Consider the following 19,993-nt stretch of genomic DNA (forward strand, 5'->3'; position numbering starts at 1 on the left):
CAACTAAAGACTCCATTTGCTCCTGGGCCAATATTGCTACATTATTATCATCTTTAATTAGATTTTCACAGTACTCCTTCCTGTACAAAACTAGAACTGACAGACTAAGACGAACCGATACATGAGGTAAAGAGGACTCGGCTCGCAAGCTTACAATCTAAAGATCCATTTTCCTTTTCAAGATTTTGATATGAGACGGAGGTCTCTTGTGTGATGGGAAACCACCAGTAGTCTCCAGTCCTGTGAAAAAGACTAAAGCAGACCAACAGCATCCTCAATGACAGATTCATTTGGTGTGATGATCCCACAGAGACCAGACTGATTAATTAAATAAAATTTAAAAAAAAGTTATAGCTGCCTCTGAACCTCTTGAGAAGCAGATCTGTCAATCTTGGTTAGAACACAACTCCAGCCACCCAAGTGTTGGTTAATAATTCTCCTTCTGAGAAGCTGCTACATCAGCTGAGGTCACTGAAACCCCTCCTGTGCCAGTGAAGCATGTTCCCAGACTCTTCTGTTTAAATACATTGTAACCGTTCTTAAGGTTCTATTTAATACATTTAAACTCTGGCGATCTGTTCGTATCACTGAGACATTTCTGCCCCCCCTGGGTAGGAGAAAGGCTGCCGATCTGCCCCACGTAGGTACTGCAAATGAACCGGGGAAAGCCTCCAAGCCCTCCATGTGTCAGCCTCTCACACACTCACACACACACTTACAGACACACACACACTCTGACGTCTTTTGTGCATTTCCTGCATTAGAGGCAGAGGGGAGGAGGGGCTGGGTGTTGCTAATGATCAGCACAAGCCATCCATCGGGAATACACACAGATATTTGCCTTTGCAGCCTGAACCTCTGCAGCCGGCCCAGCCCAGGCTCATGTATATTGCATGCTAGCAGCTGGAAGAGCTCCTGTCCCTGGGGATGTGAGCAGGATCCAGTCCTGATGCGGATGTGAGCTCCCTGGCTGTGTTTTGTGCTCAGCTCAGAGGGAGGCAGGGGGGAGCTGGAGCAGCATTTTTTGCCAGGAAAGCTCACATTGCAAGCAACACAAGCCCCGCATTTGTATGGATCATCTAATCTAGGTAGGTAGAAGAAAGCCATCATCAGATCGTAAGGCAAGCACTGTCCAGCCTTGCTGACCCCCCCTCACCGGGATTACATGTGGATCTTTAAGAGCATTTGCCTGCAGGAGGACACCCCCCTTGTTTTCCCTTAGAAAAGCAGCAAGAAATCCATGTATTGAGTGGGTGTCGCAGGAGGGAAGGCAGAGGAAAGGTAATAGAGGACAGCCAGAGATCCCTACTATCTCCATTGATTAGCAGGGAGAGGTGGCATTGCTGCTGCTAGGGTTTTACCCTGTAATTCTCACCCATCATGGTTGTGTTCAATGGCTTGCTGAAGATTAAGATTTGTGAGGCTGTCAATCTGAAGCCCACAGCCTGGTCATTAAGACATGCGGTGGGTCCAAGACCCCAGACCTTCCTGCTGGACCCTTACATTGCTGTGAACGTGGATGACTCCAGGATAGGACAGACCTCCACCAAGCAGAAGACCAACAGTCCTGCCTGGCACGATGACTTCTCTACCGATGTCTGCAACGGGAGGAAGATCGAACTGGCTGTCTTTCATGATGCCCCTATAGGGTACGATGACTTTGTGGCCAATTGCACCATTCAGTTTGAGGATCTGCTGCAGAATGGGAGCCGGCACTTCGAGGACTGGGTAAGACTCCGCTGCTGCCGCTGCCCCTTATTTGTTTTGCACACACATGGTCATCTGTCTGCCTATTGTTTTACTGCTCTGCTGTAGAGGAAATCCTTTAGCATGGAATGACACTGCCAGATATCCCCAGCTCTTCCTTCTGCACACTCTGCAGCTGACCTGGGGGTAGTAGGCAGCAAAACATGCCCCAGCCCACCATCTCTCAATGACCCATTCTGATGCAGAACATCTTAGGAGGCAGGGCTACCCATTCCCATCGTGCCATTATGATCTAAGGTCTATTTACATGTATTAATTAAGGGTATGATTGACAGTTCTGCCTCCCCAAGAGGTTGTGCAGCAGCTGATGTTACTGCACTGGCTATGAAATCACTGTAGCCCAGTTGGAGATGGACTGGTGTTATCCCACTGGCTCCAGTGTGGAGGAAGTCATTTAACATGAGATGACAGCAGGTATTCCCAGGCCTCCCATGTGCCTGATTTGGGCACGGTGAGGATCAAAGGCACTCCTGCTGCTTTACAATGTGGGAGTCAGTGGCTCTTAATACATAAGGAGGTAGCAGCGAAGCCACTAATCTTACATTTAACTCCTTATATGTGGCAAGCCAGTGACATGTGAATACAAGGCATTTATCTTTAAAAAAAATATATATTATTTGCCCATCAGGGTCATAGATCCATCTATAGGATGTGTCTATCATAGGGTTGTGGGGTTGTTATCATAAGCGGAAAGGGGGGGGCATCACATAAATAATTTGATGAGATTTGGTGCTCTTAGGGGTGAGAACCTGTTCCGATTATTCAGCAGATTGTTCATATTTCTGGATATCTGGAATATTTGAATGGCTATTTATGTTTGTCAGTTAATGTTTTCCTAATATTGTTGCTTTGATAGTACTGATTGCTTTTAAATCATACATGGAGGAGGGTTCTAATGATCTCCATACACATCGGTGTGTTTCTGGCTATTTTGTAACATTTGAATAAATAATACAAAATAATAATTGTTATCCTTTGTAGTCGTGTTTTGGCTTAATCCATCTGAGGGCCACATGGGTTGGTTAGAGCGCAGCTGTGTGTCCCTCATATGGTTAGGCTATGGAATGAAATGCCTTGCTAGAAACTGATTTACTCTGGTTTACTATAATTATAAGGGTCGGTGTTGAAATGACATATTACCGGTCATTGATGAATCCTTAATGTGTCTGTGGCGGTGTAGGATAGGGCACTGGATCTTATCTAGGCTAACTGTAATAGGCAGATAATTATATACAAACCTCCTTGAACACAGGTGTATCAGCCCTAGACCATTGTTTGATGTTCATTCAATGCTACCTTGAGATCCTGGTATTTCATCACATCTGGTACTCTATGTTGTTGTCCTATACCAGGAAGAGCTAGCAAACTAGTTAACTAGTGGCTGGAGGACTACCACACCGGCAACACTCAGCCAACACCCCAAAGTAAAAGCGATGGGTTTAAAGCAACTTGCTCTTGGTATCCCTATAATACCACCATGATACCTCTGTGTTCTGTAGAGCTGTTTGCTTGGGTACCATCTTGGAGCTTACAATGACTGGATTCAAGGATTATCTAAAAATCGAACATACATTTTAAATTCTGCAAATGTAGAAATAAAGGTGCAGCTGGCCCTCGCCAGCTCGCTATTATTATTTTATATATAGAGCCATCATATGCCACAGCGCTGTACAATGGCTTTCCCTTATCACTATCTACGTAGCTCAAACTGTTTAGACAGCAAAACAGAAATGATACACTCAGAACGGTATTTACAGAGCAAAGACAGCTCGTGGAGTGAATCCAGCATTACAATAAGGCACCTGGCCGCTGGTTATCATGGCAGTGTGTCCTAATGCAACATCATAGCTGTCTATGTCATAGCTGAAAAGGGATAGGTTTGCTGTCTGGTACAGAATGAATACACAATCACTGTCACTGACAACCATTTTCTAATGAAAATTCACACAAATACAAGGGCCTGGAATTTAGAGCAGAATCTAAAAAAATGTACTGTGATATTCCGTGTAGACTCTTACTTTGATTAACCATTTAATCATTGGAATGCTGACACATCTGGAGCTGAAAGGGTGTGCCATTCTCATTCATTTTATATTCATTCGGTTTTGTTGTTACTGCCTGATTATTATGATTAAAGGAATATAACCTTTTTCAGTGTATATTGAGTATCGCCTGGATATGTTATCATGCGTTACGGTTTGAATCAATGCCATTCTTGATGGTCAAACCACTATTGCACTATATTTCCCAACCTTCTCCAATCCAGCCAGGTTTCACTAGATAATGATAGGCATTGTAGTCCTTTATGGTAGCTTAGAGTGAGAGGGCTGACGTTTCTCCAGTTCAGGCTCTCAGCGCAAATAACTAGTCCAGTAATGTTCCCCAGTGGGGTTTAAATGTATTTAGGGCCACCTTTACCAGAACAACGTGGTCACTAGAGATAGAACAATCAGGAGGAAGATTGTCTTCTTTGTTTTATGATTTTTGGTTTGTCCAGCTAGGAGTTTTATCCTTGATTTTTTATATAAATGCATTTATCTACCAAATCGTTGCTTCAAGCTCTACCTTTCAGAGTAATGATTATGGAAGATGTCACCTAGCGCTACAGGTTCAGCTCTGTTGAAGAAGGCTCCCATCATTTAGTTTACAATACCTCCAACTTACGGTATTGTCTTGGCAAAAGAGGTGTACTTTACAATATAAAAAAAGTAATAAGACCACGTGGAACTCACGTGTAGTGGATTTCTGGGAAGATAGTCCAAAAGCCTAAATTAGTTGTGGGTTAGAACCAAGATGTATGAGCTTAGAATTAAATATCGGGGGAAAATGTGCATCTGTTTCCATGACAATCGTTAAGGTTCAAATAAGAAAAGCAGTAGGCAAGGTGTGTGATGATAAATTGAGTTTGATGGACTTGATTTTCCTTGACGTTGATTTATTTAGCCAAAATCCAATTGACGCTCATGTTTTATTGATAAGGCTGTGTGATTTACCTACAGCAACGAGTCTGTGAGTCACGATATCCATCCCTGTCTCGTGAGTCATTAGGATAACACAATGCAGTCCTTGTTTCAGTTCTTAGGGCGAGCTTGGTGATGAGAGCAGGTACTTAGTTGGCAGAGGGTCAGGAGATGTGTAGATGGTGTGGACACTCCAAGCTGTCCTACTGAGGCAGGCTCGCATTTGTTAAATAGTTACTTTAGTTCATTGATTTAAACTTTATATTTAACTACGGGCTGTATAGCTCTTTGACTTGGTTGCATGAGTTCTAACATGTTTCTTCATGACTTTTCCACAAAGTCCATTCCCTCAATTCAATTGGCTGTTTAATATGATTGCCGCTGACGTTGGCTTCCGCCTTTCAAGAGCACATTACATTAGATTTATAAAGCGCCAGCAGATTCCGCAGCGCTGTTACAATTTGTGGAATAATTTAAAATCACGCACGTTAACAAACTGGTACAAAAGGAGAAGAAGACCTTGGTCTTGTGAGCTTACAATCTAGTCGGTGGTTGAGGGGGAAGTGAAACGATAGGAGAGTAGTAGAGCATTGATTCCGGGAGAACACAGACGTATAACACCGTGCAAACAATTTAATGTGATTTGTAGCATCGACAAAATAACACAGACAGCTCCCTGTGCGAACTAGGCCTTGGAGTCCTGTAGACAGACCTAATGTTTTAACCATCTTGCTCTCCCTGATAATTTAATTAGATTTTATGTTGCCTGCGCACTCTTTTGGCAGCTTAAACCCAACAGTGGATTTAACCCTTTATTTCGCAAGGCGTGTTTTCTTTCCAGCAAAGGAGTTAACACCATACTGCAGTTGCTCCGAATGGAAGAGAGAGGAGTGAGGTAGAACCTTGTCCCTAATAGGCATCTTCCAAAAACTGTCACCAATTTATTTTATTCTCCATTGATTTGAAGCAATTTTTGTTTCTATATATATTCTAAATGCTGCAAAATTGTCCGCATATGCAAATTTGGTGTGTGCAGCCAATCAGAATACTGTTCACTCCCACGCAGTTGTACCCCGTATAGCAATGATAAAGGAGGCCACTGCCAGGCTGCAATTAATAACTGGGGTATGCCAAAAACTGCTAATAACACAGCGCTCCAAGACACAGAAATCTGTGCAAAGAATGTTTTGTTGCCCCTTCTAGGACTGAAAGGATTCAGCATATTTGACATGCATTTATTATATCAATTTCCATATCAAGGACAATCGCCAGGAACGTATAGCAACCTATATCTAATTTTATCAATGGCAATGAACATTTTAGAGCATCCCAAATTTCCTGATTTTGACACCTATGGACTCAGATAATTAAGATTTTACCGGTTTTGCTTTTTTTAATGTTATTTTTCTATAATAATTGTTCATAAAACATGTATTTGTTTCTGAATCCAGTTACTTGCAGACATGTAGCTTTTGTAACCACTTAAAGTCCAGACTATGGAGCTCTTATCACCTGGCCTATGCAAGCACAACTAACATTTATCCTAACGTTAAAAACTCTAACAAAGTTATAATATATTATTATTATTATTATTATTATTGTAAATACATGTATTGCTTTCCCGAATATGTATATCATCACACGTGAGACAGATCCACTCAAATATATATTTTTTCATTTTATGTCCTGCTTTCCACACATTATTAAGCTCCATTGATACAAAACATGTGATCACTTTACTTTAAGGTGGCTGATCTTTCATGTTCACTTTTTTTTATTGTTTGCTGATTCAGTTTCTAAGAATCGTGACCTTTTGGGTAACAGAAGACAGATCAGTTACAGAATAGGAAATAGGTGTGTGTGATACTAGTTAGTAGTGAAAGGTTTCAACAATGACTCCCTATGTAAGCAACATTTGAATTTTTGTAAGTACTGCATGATTGATATTATTATTATTATTATTATTAATATTGTTATACTTTTCAGTGGCGATAATATGGATTTTTGGTATACTTAGATTAGACGTCCAAACAAGGTTATACTCTGAAAATTCACGATGTTGACACATTCTAGGAAAAAAACCCAAATTTCTTTTATTAATGAAATATAGCCTGTAATATGACACCTGCTGCAGAACCGTTGCCGTGTCCTTAATAGTGATTTTCAAAAGCCCGGCTTTTTGTATTGAAGTAAATTCTCTTTATATTACAAAACATGCATATTAAACAGCTCCTTGTCCTAAGGATATCTCCCCCATCCTCTCCCTGCTTTTGCAAAGGTTCTGTGGGGCAATCAGAAATAATCAGCAACCTAACCGTAGGGGACCGATAACTTAACGAGGAGGAATAATCATGCAGCTTCCTAAAGAAAGTTAAGATGGCTGCTCGTTTTGATACATGGAACGGGTTTCTAGCACTAATATATTTCTGATTTTAATACAAATGACGGCTGTTTAGGGTACACAGTGTAGGGAGCGCCGAGGGAGCTGCACTCTTCAGTGGCGTTTGCTGCTCATTAATAGAGAGTGCGAGATGCGGGCTCCATGCGTTAAGCAGACACGTTGATACAGAAAGGGTGAGGCGCATCAGTTCACATGATAACATGCACATTCATATGGCACGGGGCTCGTGAGGGCGGGTAGGGAATTTAACACTGACAGTGCCAGAGGAGGTGCATGTTGCTCCAGTACTCGAAAGGTTAAATGAGAAAAAAAAAGGATAACAAGAACGAAAGCTTCATCATGCATAAGATGTCACAGCTTCCGAAAAAAACATTGTTGAGCTATATTATTAAAAAAGGGTAAAGTTTTTTTTTTGTTAAGGGAGGTTTTTTTATTTTTTTAGCCATGAGGAAATAATCCGTTGCTTGTCTCTTCTGGTACTAAAAGGGTTAATGACAGTGGCGCAGTCTGATACCATGGCGACACTGCATCTATTAGCGTAGAGTGCAATTACTGCACTAATTTCCCTTTCATCAATACCGTGTTTCCCCGAAAGTAAGACAGTGTCTTACTTTCTTTTTATCCCTAAAAGCCCCACTATGTCTTACTTTCGGGGTATGTCTTATATTGGGAAAAAATTGTCGAATTTTTTGTTTTAACCATAAAATTAACATGGATGGACCACGGAAAACATTATTGCTGCTCCAGCAGAGGAGAACTGTAAGCCCACACAGCCCGGTATGTTGGGACTTGTAGTCCTCCTCAGCTGCATCTTGCGGTTACAATAAGAGCTGCAGAGAATCTCTTCACACCCCCCTCCCCCTCCTTGGTCTCTCTCTGTATGACCAGCACTGACCTTTTTCCGGGAGGACACAGAGCCAGTGACACCTGTCGGCAGACTGATCAAAACGGCGCTGTCTCTTCAGTCGGAGGGGGAGGGCACTGGAGGCAAATCCCCCCGTGTTTCCCCGAAAGTAAGACATATGTCTTACTTTCGGGGTACGGCTTATATTAGCTGACCTCTCTGAAACTCCCGATATGTCTTACAATCGGGGGTGTCTTACTATCGGGGAAACACGGTATGAGTGAAAAATGCCAATATAACAGTATTTGTGTTACAGAAGCTACTGCAGTACACAGCGGCTCCTTCAATAATAGCTTAACCCTTTCACCACCAGGCAGGGAACCATAAGGTGCTATACAGAAATTAAACATAATAATAATAAAGTATAGAAGTGTATTAAAAGCTGGTTTAGCTCATGGCTATGTGAAATTCTAACTAAAACCATTTAGTTATTACATTATAATAATATAATAATAAATCCAGTACCCATTACCCTGCTTAAACAATATTATAAAAGTGTGTGTGTGTGTGTGTGTGTAGATATATATATGTTAATTTTATATGCAACATTATTAATTTCAATATTATTATATTACTTTGTATTCTTTAAAGAAAGCACAATGCATCCTCTGTGTGAACTTTGTTTAAAGCTGAAAGCAAAATACAATATTTACATTTATAGAAGCATAAAATGCAAATCAAACCAGATAAAAGGTGATTTTGTTTAACAAATGTTGCACCTGAATGGCTTTCTCCCAGCCGGTATAACTGTATCCAATGCTTCTTCTCCTCGCTGTCTCGGGGTCTGCCGATGTCCGGAGGTTATAGAACATTTTGTATTTCTTTATCTACTTTTTTCAGACTCCGTTACGGCATGTACTGTTTGTGGGTTGGTGTAAAGCATTGGATTAATTATCGCCCGTGCATCATAGCAGTAAAAGAAGGGTTATGGGGACAATTCTGCGATTCACAATGCTCGGTGCACACTGGGCTTTCATGTGTCGAACAAACTATTATAATTTATTGTTTTATATCGCACCATCGTACTCCATAGCGCTGTACAATGGGTAAACAGGACATAACAAGTAGGTTATAACAACAATTCAACTTACAGAAAATAGGGGTAATGAAGGTCCTGCTCAAACAAGCTTACGATCTAGAGAGTCTGCGTGTGCTGGCGGCTTGATGTGATGGGGGCTGCCTCTAGGGTTTCTAGTGCCACCATATAGTAGGGCTCACACCTGCTCGGCACCCCGGGGCAACTGCCTTTTTTGCTTATATGGCAAATCCTGCCCTAAATTGAACCAACTCTCTAAATGGTTTATTCACTAAAGTTGAGAATTAGAAGCAAAGCTGAACCCAGAACTCATCTACTTCATTATGTGCGACTCTGTAAAGACTCTTCTGCTAGAAGGTCTAAGCTCATATTGAATAATCCAGGGTTCAGTTGATAAGATGATTTACAAGAAATATATATGTTTGGTCGCTAAAACTGGGACCTTAGAGGATGGGACCATAGTAATAAAAATATATAACATTGTGATATTGCATCAAATTGATAAAAAAGGATTAACTGGGGATTCACCAAACCAACCAACCTACTCTACTGGTGGCTTGCAGGTTTATTATATAGCGCTGCCTAGCAGAATTTTATAACAATTTTAGGATAGTTGGCCAATATGGTCATGTACAGAGCCAGTTTTTCATGCCACCATATCCATAATCCAGTCTTTATTTATATAAACATCGGAAAAGGTTTCTGAAAATGTTTATCTGGTTTATACAGAGTTAACAGCACCACCCTTATCTTCTTCACCAAGCTGTCTCTACACCCAACCCTTTGATATAATTTCGTACCAACCGCATGGTATGTCTTTGCTCTGAAATCACCTTTTCAAGCAGATATTTTTATAGCGGCTCATTTTTCAGTTTAAAAAAATTATACAGTCCTTCTCTTAAAGGGCCAGTGACAAGGAAAAACTCACTATTTCACTTATGAAATAAATTGTTTATGAAACCCCTGCAATAGACCTATTTTGACGTGTCCCCTGTAAATACATTGGGTGCAGATTCAATCCATCACATTGTGAACACTGTTTGCCCGCACTGTCTGTACGAATACTCTGTGCTGAAAGGGTTAATAATCCAGTGTCACGGAAGCCTCCCTCTCTTAATCTAATTTGCTGCAGGGATCTAGCGCAGGTAAAAGACATTGGGGGCCAGTAACGCACAGGCGCATTAAATTTAATTGTTGCGTCTGACACAGTGCTGCGTGTTTGCGGAAAAACATTGCATTTAGTTAAAAACATTGCATTTAGTTACATTTAACCCCGCACACACTTATTTGACCAAGGACTTGCGACATTTGGATACATTTTTAACCACCTGACACTAAAAAATAAGTTTTGTTAGGTGCTTTTATTTAAATTTTGTGGTTCTGTTTTTATTAACCCTTCCAGCCCTGTTTGTGATATCTTAGCAGGGGGGTTTGTAAACATGGAGTAGAAGCTACTGTTTCATTTAGCAAATGTTTCCTTTTTTTCCCCCAATAGGAACACGTCCTTCCGAACCGATGCAGCCTGTCTGTCTCAAGTACCTCTGCATTGTCCTAACCGCATCGATATAAGCCGTGCATATTTAGCACAAGCTGTTTTTAGAACGTAATCGCGGAACCTTTCAATGCAGATGTATTGTGTTTCAGGTGTGTAAGTGCCGCATTATGTGTAATGACTTTGAGCATAGCCAGGTAAACAATAAAGGATACGGTACACTGGATTCTGGATGTAATCATTTTCTAAGGCATCGAGGTGAATTCTTCCCGTCTCGTTCTCCAGGAAAGTGCCTGCTCTGTGTCTTATTATTACGTTTCCTATTGAATTGCGGCAGTTCTGTCTAAAAGGCAGCCTGCAGATGACTTTTTGTAACCTATACTGCTGACAGTACATAAGCTGTCCACTCCAAGATAACATTACTGAAAACCACTGCTGAAACACTAATAAAGGAAGGCCTAGGTCTGCAAGACTCCAGAAGGTCATGGAATCTACCCTTAGGCAGAGGAATCCAGGGTTCCCACATTGAGACTCGCGGTACTGCTGCTTACTGCTCTTCTGCAGGCGCATGGTCTCTCCAGGGCTCAGTGAAGCAGACCTCTACTCCTCTCAGGCCATCAGAGGCCACCAGCATTAATGTGAGTGGGCATCCTGCAAACCATGATGGTAACGCACTAAAGTTCTGTGGCCAATATGATCCATTTTTGGCTGCTTATGGCCAATATGCTTGTAACTATTTAGCATGCTTCTTGTGGCCAGTATAGATCCATCTGCAGCCTATGATGAAATGCTTGGCTGCTGATGTTTCTCTTCTATAGCCACAGCTCTGTATTTTCTACAGCCTAGTAATTTAAACCCCTAATAGCCAGATATGCTTCAACTAACCTAGTACCCAGTCAGTCGTCCCTGGAATGGTGTTAAAATTGTTGGTAAATATTTATGCGTTTAATCATGTTTACTCACATAGATGCATAACATCAGAAAGGTATGTTTCTAACCCTACATGTATGTGTTTCTCAGCCCCTAGCCACTTATAGGTTTAACCAGTGACATTTAAATTTCCACCTTGATGTACGTTGATATGCGTACTTTTTCCTAAGTTAAATAATACGTGTTGTTGAAAAACAGGGATTTTCTTCATATATCTGTATTTTGTACGTTCGTTTCAAGATGTATTTCATATAATAACCTCCTCCCCCTCAATGTGTTCAATTGTAGACAAACTGTTCCATTAAATCACAAACGCTCCAGCCTGTGCTCGCATCCAGCCATTGCTATTAGTCATGCCGTTGTATGACTCTCAATTATCATTAGTACTTTCTCCGATCACATGTGGCGCTCAGGGGCAGATGGTAAAGTACATGGCAGATGGAATCCGCCGCATACACCGGAGGGTACAGAAATAACATGCCTTCAGTGAGAACCAGGCTTCAGGTGTCTCTTTAAAGCCCTGGGGTGCTAGATCGCGTTCCCTGCTGCACACATTGTGTTATGTGACCATATGGAAGCATTATTATAACCGGCGGATACAATGAATGTTGCTTGGGTTAGAACATGGAGGACGCTGGCTGATTTAAACATAATTATTCTCCTAGCAGAACATGGTGGTCACGTTATGATTATTGTTGTGTTCTTTTGATTTGTTCTGTCTTCCTCTAGTTTTATTAGATAGTCTTATGAAGTTAGAACATGTTGCATAGCAAACGGCTGCACCCGGGTACCGAGCAGCTCCTGGAACATGGTTGAGAGATATCTGCATCATCTGGGAAGATTCCTTCCATAGAGTTTCTCCTGCGAAACTCTGCAGACCACAGTACTTGGGGTTTGGACTTGGTCAATCCCTCTTTAGTTCATAAGTATGATATACCGTATTTGCTCGATTATAAGACGACCCCCCCAAATCTGAATATTAATTTAGGAAAAAAAGAAAAAGCCTGAATATAAGACGACCCTATAGGGTTGTTAAAAGGCATTTCACAGAGCACTCTGCCTCCAGAAATGCCTTATGCCCCCCATTTAACACTCCCCCCGCCCCCCCCAACTTACCGGTGCTTCTGACTTCCCTGTCATGTAGCTGGGGCAGCGTGTAGATCCCACGCACTTACGCTGCAGCCGGAAGGAGGCGTGGCTAGCAGTGGGGGTTGTCTGCGTCCACGGTGCGGGGAACTCTGATCTCTGACAGCCAGGGAAGGTCTGCGCGATGGACGCAGACAACCCCCGCTGCTAGCCACACCTTCCTGCTGCAGCGGAAGTTGTCTACGCGAATCGCGTAGACATCTACATGCTGCCCCAGCTACACACCGGGGACTCAGAAGTACTGGTAAGTGGGGCGGGGGGGGGGGCAGACAGGAGGATCCAGGTCCCCTGCAGCTGCGGGGGATCTGGATCTTAGTCGTCTCATAGTCAGACCTATTTGAGGTCTGATTATAAGACGACCCTGATTATAAGACGAGGGGTATTTTTCAGAGCATTTGCTCTGAAAAAAGCCTCGTCTTATAATCGAGCAAATACGGTATATTAAGATCTTAACACTTGGTTGTTTCTGTATGTTTTTGAAGAGGAGGCCCCTTGCCCATTAAATCCAACTGTAAAGGAAAAGCAAGTGAACCTTTTTGTTGAGACTTCATCTCCATGCCAGTTTGTTTTCAAAATAGTTCAAGTGCTCAGCAAGCAGGGCCATTGTTAAAAGGGGCAGCTGCAAAGGACCCAGTCTTTACCTAAGGGACCCTTGGGGCCCCAACTCAAAGCCACCTTAGCCAACTGCCAGCACAAACCTCTCCACTGGCGCTTCCTTCATCATGGCCACATCACCGTCGGCATAGGACATTATGTCCTGGTGCCCAGCAGCAGGTGGCACGCAGACGGAGAGGTCTGTTCTGGTGTTAATTCCAGTACAGTAAGCGGCACAGCACCTTTAAAGTGATAACTGTGAATACAAAACACATGATGTACAGGTAAGGGGTGCAGCTGCACGTGCCGTGTGTTCTCCTGCCAGGCCACGCAGGCCACAAGTGCTGCAGACTATAGAGTTTTCTCCGGGCTATAGTGCCGAGGTCATAGAAAGGAAAGAGCATGACTTTCTGCCCTTATTCATGTAAACCAAGAAAACCAGGATGATGTTTATTCCACCCTTCAACAGCAGTCATATGATTGTCCACACGCATGAAATATTAAACCTGCATATCTCTTTATGTCTAGACTTGCTTTCCAAATTCACGCTACGGATTGGACGCTTCATGAACGTCTTCCAACAAAAATACATTCTGTAATCCTAAAGATAAATGCGCGATGGCTCTAGTTTTTATATTTCATTATTGGCCCGATAAAATAATGAATGCATATAGTACATCACAAGGTAGAACCTTCTTACAAGATGGCGGACCTTTTATAAGTTTGGCAATGAGGGAAACGTACAGCCTGTGGCAGTTGAAGGGTTAAAATGCCGAGCTACTTTGTAACCGATAGTGTATTATAATGCTTGCACTTGCTGCAGGGATAATTAACTGACAGCCTTCTTCTTAGCCATCTTTATTGTTAAATCAAGCATTCGCTGCACATTCGACTGGTTTGATATTCCGCTCATATGCTCATTCTATGAAATTCTTAATGCTTGTTTTCCTCCTCGCCACAAAATTCTGTACGGCGAGCTCTCCACCTACCCATAATGCTGGGGTGTTTTTTTTCTTTTTTCTTTTTTAAATTGTTGTTTTTACATTTCTATACAAATATTTAAGATAATTTAAATGACTCAATTACGGTTGCCACATCAGGAAATTATAATTGGGGATCTTAAAATTCTATGCTGTAGGTCGGATTGCGACAAACGCAGCCTGCAGTACATAGAATTTTTATGCTGACTTAATATACTAATTACATTTTATGTACATTGAGGCGCATTTAGCTTTAACCCCTTAATGACAAAGCCTGTACATGTACGGGCTCAAAATGCATTGTTTTCATTCAATGGGCCCATTGTCCTTAAGGGGTTAAGACGGGCCAGCATGGTATAGAATCCATTGGTGTAAAGTCATAAATGGCCGACAAGTCACCCCAAATGTGAAATTGACCCCTTTCAGTGGAATAACCATTTTTAACCCTTTATACCTCTGGTCCTTTTAGCCTTCTGCAGCAAATAAGTAACCCACTTAATGCACAAATCCTACAATTGTTATGCCTAAAAACTGAGATTTTGAAACATTTTCCTTTTTTTTCCCCCTCTTCTAGAAGAGATGATATTTGTAGAAAGAGTAGACTATCCGCCTATGAGGCGTTGGTAATGTAACAGTAAGAGAGGATTCTACAAGTTAACATGGTTGTCTCCCGACCCGCTGGCAAATTAGCACATTTACCAGACTGTGCTATTTAATCATCATATAAGCAAAAAACACTCGGTGCTATTATTTTATGCAGCTGATGCGTCAGCAGCGAGTTATTTTAAACTTGCAGATGTATTTCTTCCATACATTAACATGAAATTATATTATCGGAGAATGCATACCTTGGAAACATTTCAACATGAGTTCCAGGGGCATTTTATATTTATATTAGTATTTATTATACTGTTTTCTTCCATGTTTCATCATTTTAAGTTATTATTTATTGTTTTATATAGCGCCATCAAATTCCATAGCGCTGTACAATGGGAATTCTCATAGTAAATAAAATACGTTCTTGTGGAAATTCTGCTTATATTACTTATTCCAGGGTCCTCCTGACATCACGGGTTCCAGATTGATCCCATCCGCATTTAACCCTGCGGGTAACCCTGTTATAGGAGACAAGGGGGCTATGTGTAAATGTGACTCTGGTGCAAAATGTGAAATGTGGTTTTGTCACCAAGGCAACTGATAAATTGGTCCAGTCAGTTGGAACATTCCAATGGTTGCTATAGTGACCAATTTTCAAACTCTGTACCAGATTTACCTTTTTTATACATAAACCGCAATGTTGCCTGTGGACTAGAAAAGTGGCAGGCTCGCGGACTATTTGTCCACGAAAAGATCAATTAACTATGTATTGGTTTTGTTTTCCTAAGAAACGCCATAAAATAATCTAATCACTTTTTCATTAATTATAGTAAAAAGTTAAAACATAATAACCGTATCCATTATGAAAAAAGGCCAATAAAGGGGTATAATGTTGGAGAGTGAAGGCTCTAGGCAGCTTTATAATCGCAGATCTCAATTTTAGATTTGAAAATGCGTAACGTCTTTAAAACTAGGGAACTATCGGGCTGGATGACTGTAACCTGGGACTAGCCCTGCTAATCCATGACTCTTAGCAGGTATGGCTGATGAACTGAAATGGACATACAGATTATATTTGTGATGTATTGAAGGGGGACCCAGTAAATGCGTTACTGTCCCACCCTTCCCCTGTACCCAGCCATGGGTCATTTTCTAGATCGGAGGGAAAGGGTTAATACAACAATAGCCGGGCCAGGAAGGTATTAGGTTGAATTAGTTTGCAGTTGGAAAGTCTTTTTAGTTTTTATTATTTGTGGATGTTGACTTGTGTGTTCAAAGACCTTTAGATTTGTTGACACAAGATAAAATATCGATGGCCCAAAGCTTATGATTGCACATTTCAGTTAGTGCTGGTAATTTGTGATATCTAAATAAGTAGAGCCATATAATCCCTGAAAGTCATTCAATTATCATTTTTGCATGATTTCTGAGATATGTTTTTATGTGTTTCAAGTTCTGTTGGAGATTTAAGGAGAAAGTAGCATGATTTTTTTTCCCTCCAGAATATACCGTTATTATTGATCTAATATAATATTAATGATGAAAACCTTTCTCTGCAGACCTGGAGGCTTCTATGGTTGTCTATCATATAAAATGTACGATGACTCCAAAAAAGTCTGTTCCTCCAGAGACCTTTGTTAGTCCGACTGGGTGATTAAGAGTGAGCCATTCTAACAAACCAGTATCATGCCAGTATAATGCCTCCCAACTGTCCCGCTTTTGCTACTCTATCCTGCTGTCCTGCCGAGAGACTGCCCTCAAGAGTCCAGATTCACCGGGGGGGGGGGGGGGGGGGGGGAGGTACGGGGGGGGGTAGAAGTTGGGAGTCATGCAGAATTATAAGGATTCGAGGTGTTTGTAGATTGACTAAGATAACAGATCTGGGTCAAACACACGTGGCTAATAAGCAGCTGCCTGAATGCATTATGTTATACAAACAAGAACCCTGGGCATTTACAGAATAGGTATTAACCCCTTTGCTGTATAGACTTGAATGATTTAATGTTTCAATTCATATATAACAAAGTTTCTCTGTATTTAGATCCAAACTTTTTTGTCAGAACCGGGTACATACTAAATTCTGACCATTAAATTAGTGGTCCTGCTAAGTGGCGTCTCTAGTCTGTCATCAGAAAATAACAAGAAGCCCATAATGCAGAGGTCTCTGATTTCAGGTTTTCCCAATTTTCTTTAATTATAAAATGTATGAAAATGTATCTAATTCCAAGTATGTCTGTCAGGGTTTTGATTATTCAATCTGCTAGGTTCATAGGTGACATCTTTCAGGGTCAGGTCAGCGTTATATGAGATGTAGTTTTGTAAGAAGAATATGATTGATCTGGACATATTTGTGGTTTGTTTAGAAGAAATGTTCTGTTTCTGCCTCGCCAGTTGTTGCTAGAAAAAATTAAAGGGGCAGACGCCATTATTATTTTATTTATATAGCGCCAATAATTTATACAGTTCTTCTTACAATATATATATTTAAATGGTAGGAAAAAACTGAGTACGTTTTTCAGTTCGTTGTTGAAAATTATGGACAAAGTTCCCCAAAATGTAGGGCCTCAGTAGGTACCAGGTCCTTAATCTTCACCTTCTGCCACCTGCTCTCCCTGCAGGGTTACATGCAGTCTCTTCCTTCCCTTTTTGCCGTGACTCAAAATTTGTGTCAAAAATTAATTGAAAACCACAGGTGTGCATAAGGAACACAAACGTGCTCAGTGAAACATATGGAGTGCTGTTCCTTGTCCCGGCCCATGGCTGGTGTCATAAAAATGATTCTCCACCCATCAGCCAAAGGCTAGGACTTTTTAAGTAAGGAGTCAACACGGGGAAAAAAATGGTGTATTGAAGGGTTCAAACTGTCGTACAGTTCCCTTACCGGCATAGGGCGTATTGCAAAATCAGCGCCCCATCATGAAGGACCATTGTGAACCAATTATTTGTTTCTGAAGGCAGAGGAGCTGCATTTGGTCACGCCCACTCGGTGCCCATGTTCCACCTATTTCTTGCCCATGTCACACCCCCTTCATTGAGCCAATCACAGAGGGGGACCTCCAGGTAGCCTACCGTGGGAAGTTCTTAGGTATGATTTTTGTCTACACAGGCATCCTGATACCGGCAAGATTTACTTTTGTGTGAATTATTATATTGTCATTGACACAGGAAAACGGTTCCTTCTTTATTCATTGAGTATACTCTCCTGAAACGCTCTTTTTATTATGATTACAACTGGTTTGCCTCTATAACTAAACCCAAAAGGGTACCCTTGGCAGCCAGGACCCTGGACTGTTTAGTGCCCAGTCTTTGATGAGCTGTTGAGTTAGATGTTGTCTCTGCCAAGTTCCGCTGAAAAGCTATAAAAGCTAAAATCCCCCAAATATCCTCTTTTCGTTCTTTGTGTCTGTTGAAATTTGCTCAGTTTGATAATGATTGTTCCAGGTAACTTATAACAATCTTTTTTTAATGTTTGGTCCATAGAGAACTGCATTTCCAAAAGCCTTCTTCCATAATTTTATATTATATTATCGCTTTCTTGCTGTATAAACCTGTCTCATTTGTTTTTCCGTAACACCACACCTTGCATTTAAAATTCACAATTTAGCGCCATCAATCACTTTCCAATCCTCCAAATCTTCATACACTTTTAAAACTGGTCTGTTAGCTTTGTGGATGTCTCTAATATCAACCAATTACTAATGTGGCCAGCCCTTGAACCTGCTGTTCAATTGAATGTTTCTGTGTGTGTGTGTGTGTGTGTGCGCGTGTGTGCGCGCGTGCGAGTGTGTGATTTTTCCTTTTTTTTTTTTAATATAACACATTAAAAACCTAAACTCTGTGTAGGGATTTATTATGTATAGCTGTACATCAATGTTCTAAGGGCTGCTTCCTATTCTCTGCTTTACAGTAAACTCAACCAAAAACATATTGCCCTTAATATGATTTTAAAATACAACCATAGCAATTATGACCATACAAGGCACTCATTGTTAGAATTTTTTTTTCCATGGTAAATGTACTTCTGAATTTATTTTTTTTTTAAATTAAAAAAGATAAGTCTTAAATTGAATTTTGAAGTAAAACAAATTTATTTTAGTGCATTTAAATTAAATATTTTTCTGGCTAATGAATAATTTCTTTGTTTAATGAAAATTTTTAATAAAAACATCATGGTTTATTAATAATCTCCTTCTGTATTTCTGCTTCATCTCAACAACACAGTACATTGTAGATTGTCAAAAGCGATCCTAACACCAAGGTTAACTAAGGTCATCCATAAAGCATTACTGATAACAAGAGAAACAGAATGTGCGTGCATGCAAAACAGAAGAATAAAATATCCCAAAGAGATCTTTTGATAATTCATAGTTTCGAGAGACAGACAAGCTTCTTTTTTTAAATAATTTAGGTGCATTTCATAACGTTTCTTCTGCAAAAAAAAAAAAGAAAGATAAAGCACTTGTAAAATATATAAGGCTCCTAAAAATCGTATCCAGTCCTTTCCTATATGAAACCAGATGAATCATTCATTCAAAATGCAATTAATAACTACACCTTGGACAAAACCAGTTATGCAAGAAGATTTGCTTGGTGTGTTGTAAACAGAACCAAAAATTGGTTTAACCCTTTCAGCAAGTGTTTAGGCAGTAATTGCACTGAGCAAATTCTGAATTGTAACTACCTTAGTTTCCATGATGCATTGTTACTTTATAACGCGTGCTCTAATCCACGCTGACACAGTTTAATATACATGTTTAATATACTTTGGGTTTCACAGCAATTTATTTGTTGGAATTTATTGTAGAATTAAATTTTCTAGTGTCACTCACTGACCTGGGCACGAGGTGTAATAAATACTTTATACCCATTTAGGTAATTGTTTCCCTTTTAAGCACGAGGCTAAGCTCTGCCTGTTGGAGGATCAGGGGGATGGGCACTTATAAAGCATATTACATCATCAGGTTGAAGAATCATGTTATATATACAGCTCTGTTTGTTCCGATACAGAAATCTGAATGCGTTTCAAGATCCACATATATATATTAGTCTGGTTTTCCATCTAAATAGCAATGTCTGGGGACATGTCATTGTGTATGTCTGATATCATTACATGCCGTTTTATTACTATATAAACAAAAGCGAGGTGCCAATTTTTCAACAAAATAAACAAATGGTATTTTAAGACA

The 19,993-nt window shown here is 40.6% G+C and overlaps 1 protein-coding gene across 1 annotated transcript in view; it reads left to right on the forward strand.

Annotated features, from left to right (window-relative positions):
* The first annotated feature begins 1,380 nt into the window (after window positions 1–1,380).
* LOC149303153 (protein kinase C epsilon type-like) overlaps window positions 1,381–19,993 on the forward strand; it is a 154,784-nt gene continuing 136,171 nt past the window's right edge. Inside the window, exon 1 of the mRNA XM_089481650.1 lies at window positions 1,381–1,728. Within this exon, the coding sequence (XP_089337776.1) occupies window positions 1,381–1,728 (348 nt within the window). The remainder of the gene's footprint in view (window positions 1,729–19,993) is intronic.

Source organism: Sceloporus occidentalis, unplaced genomic scaffold (genome assembly GCF_023333645.1).
Source record: "Sceloporus occidentalis isolate IW3139 unplaced genomic scaffold, rSceOcc1.0.p SCAF_15, whole genome shotgun sequence".
In the NCBI taxonomy this organism is placed as follows: Eukaryota; Metazoa; Chordata; class Lepidosauria; order Squamata; family Phrynosomatidae; genus Sceloporus; species Sceloporus occidentalis.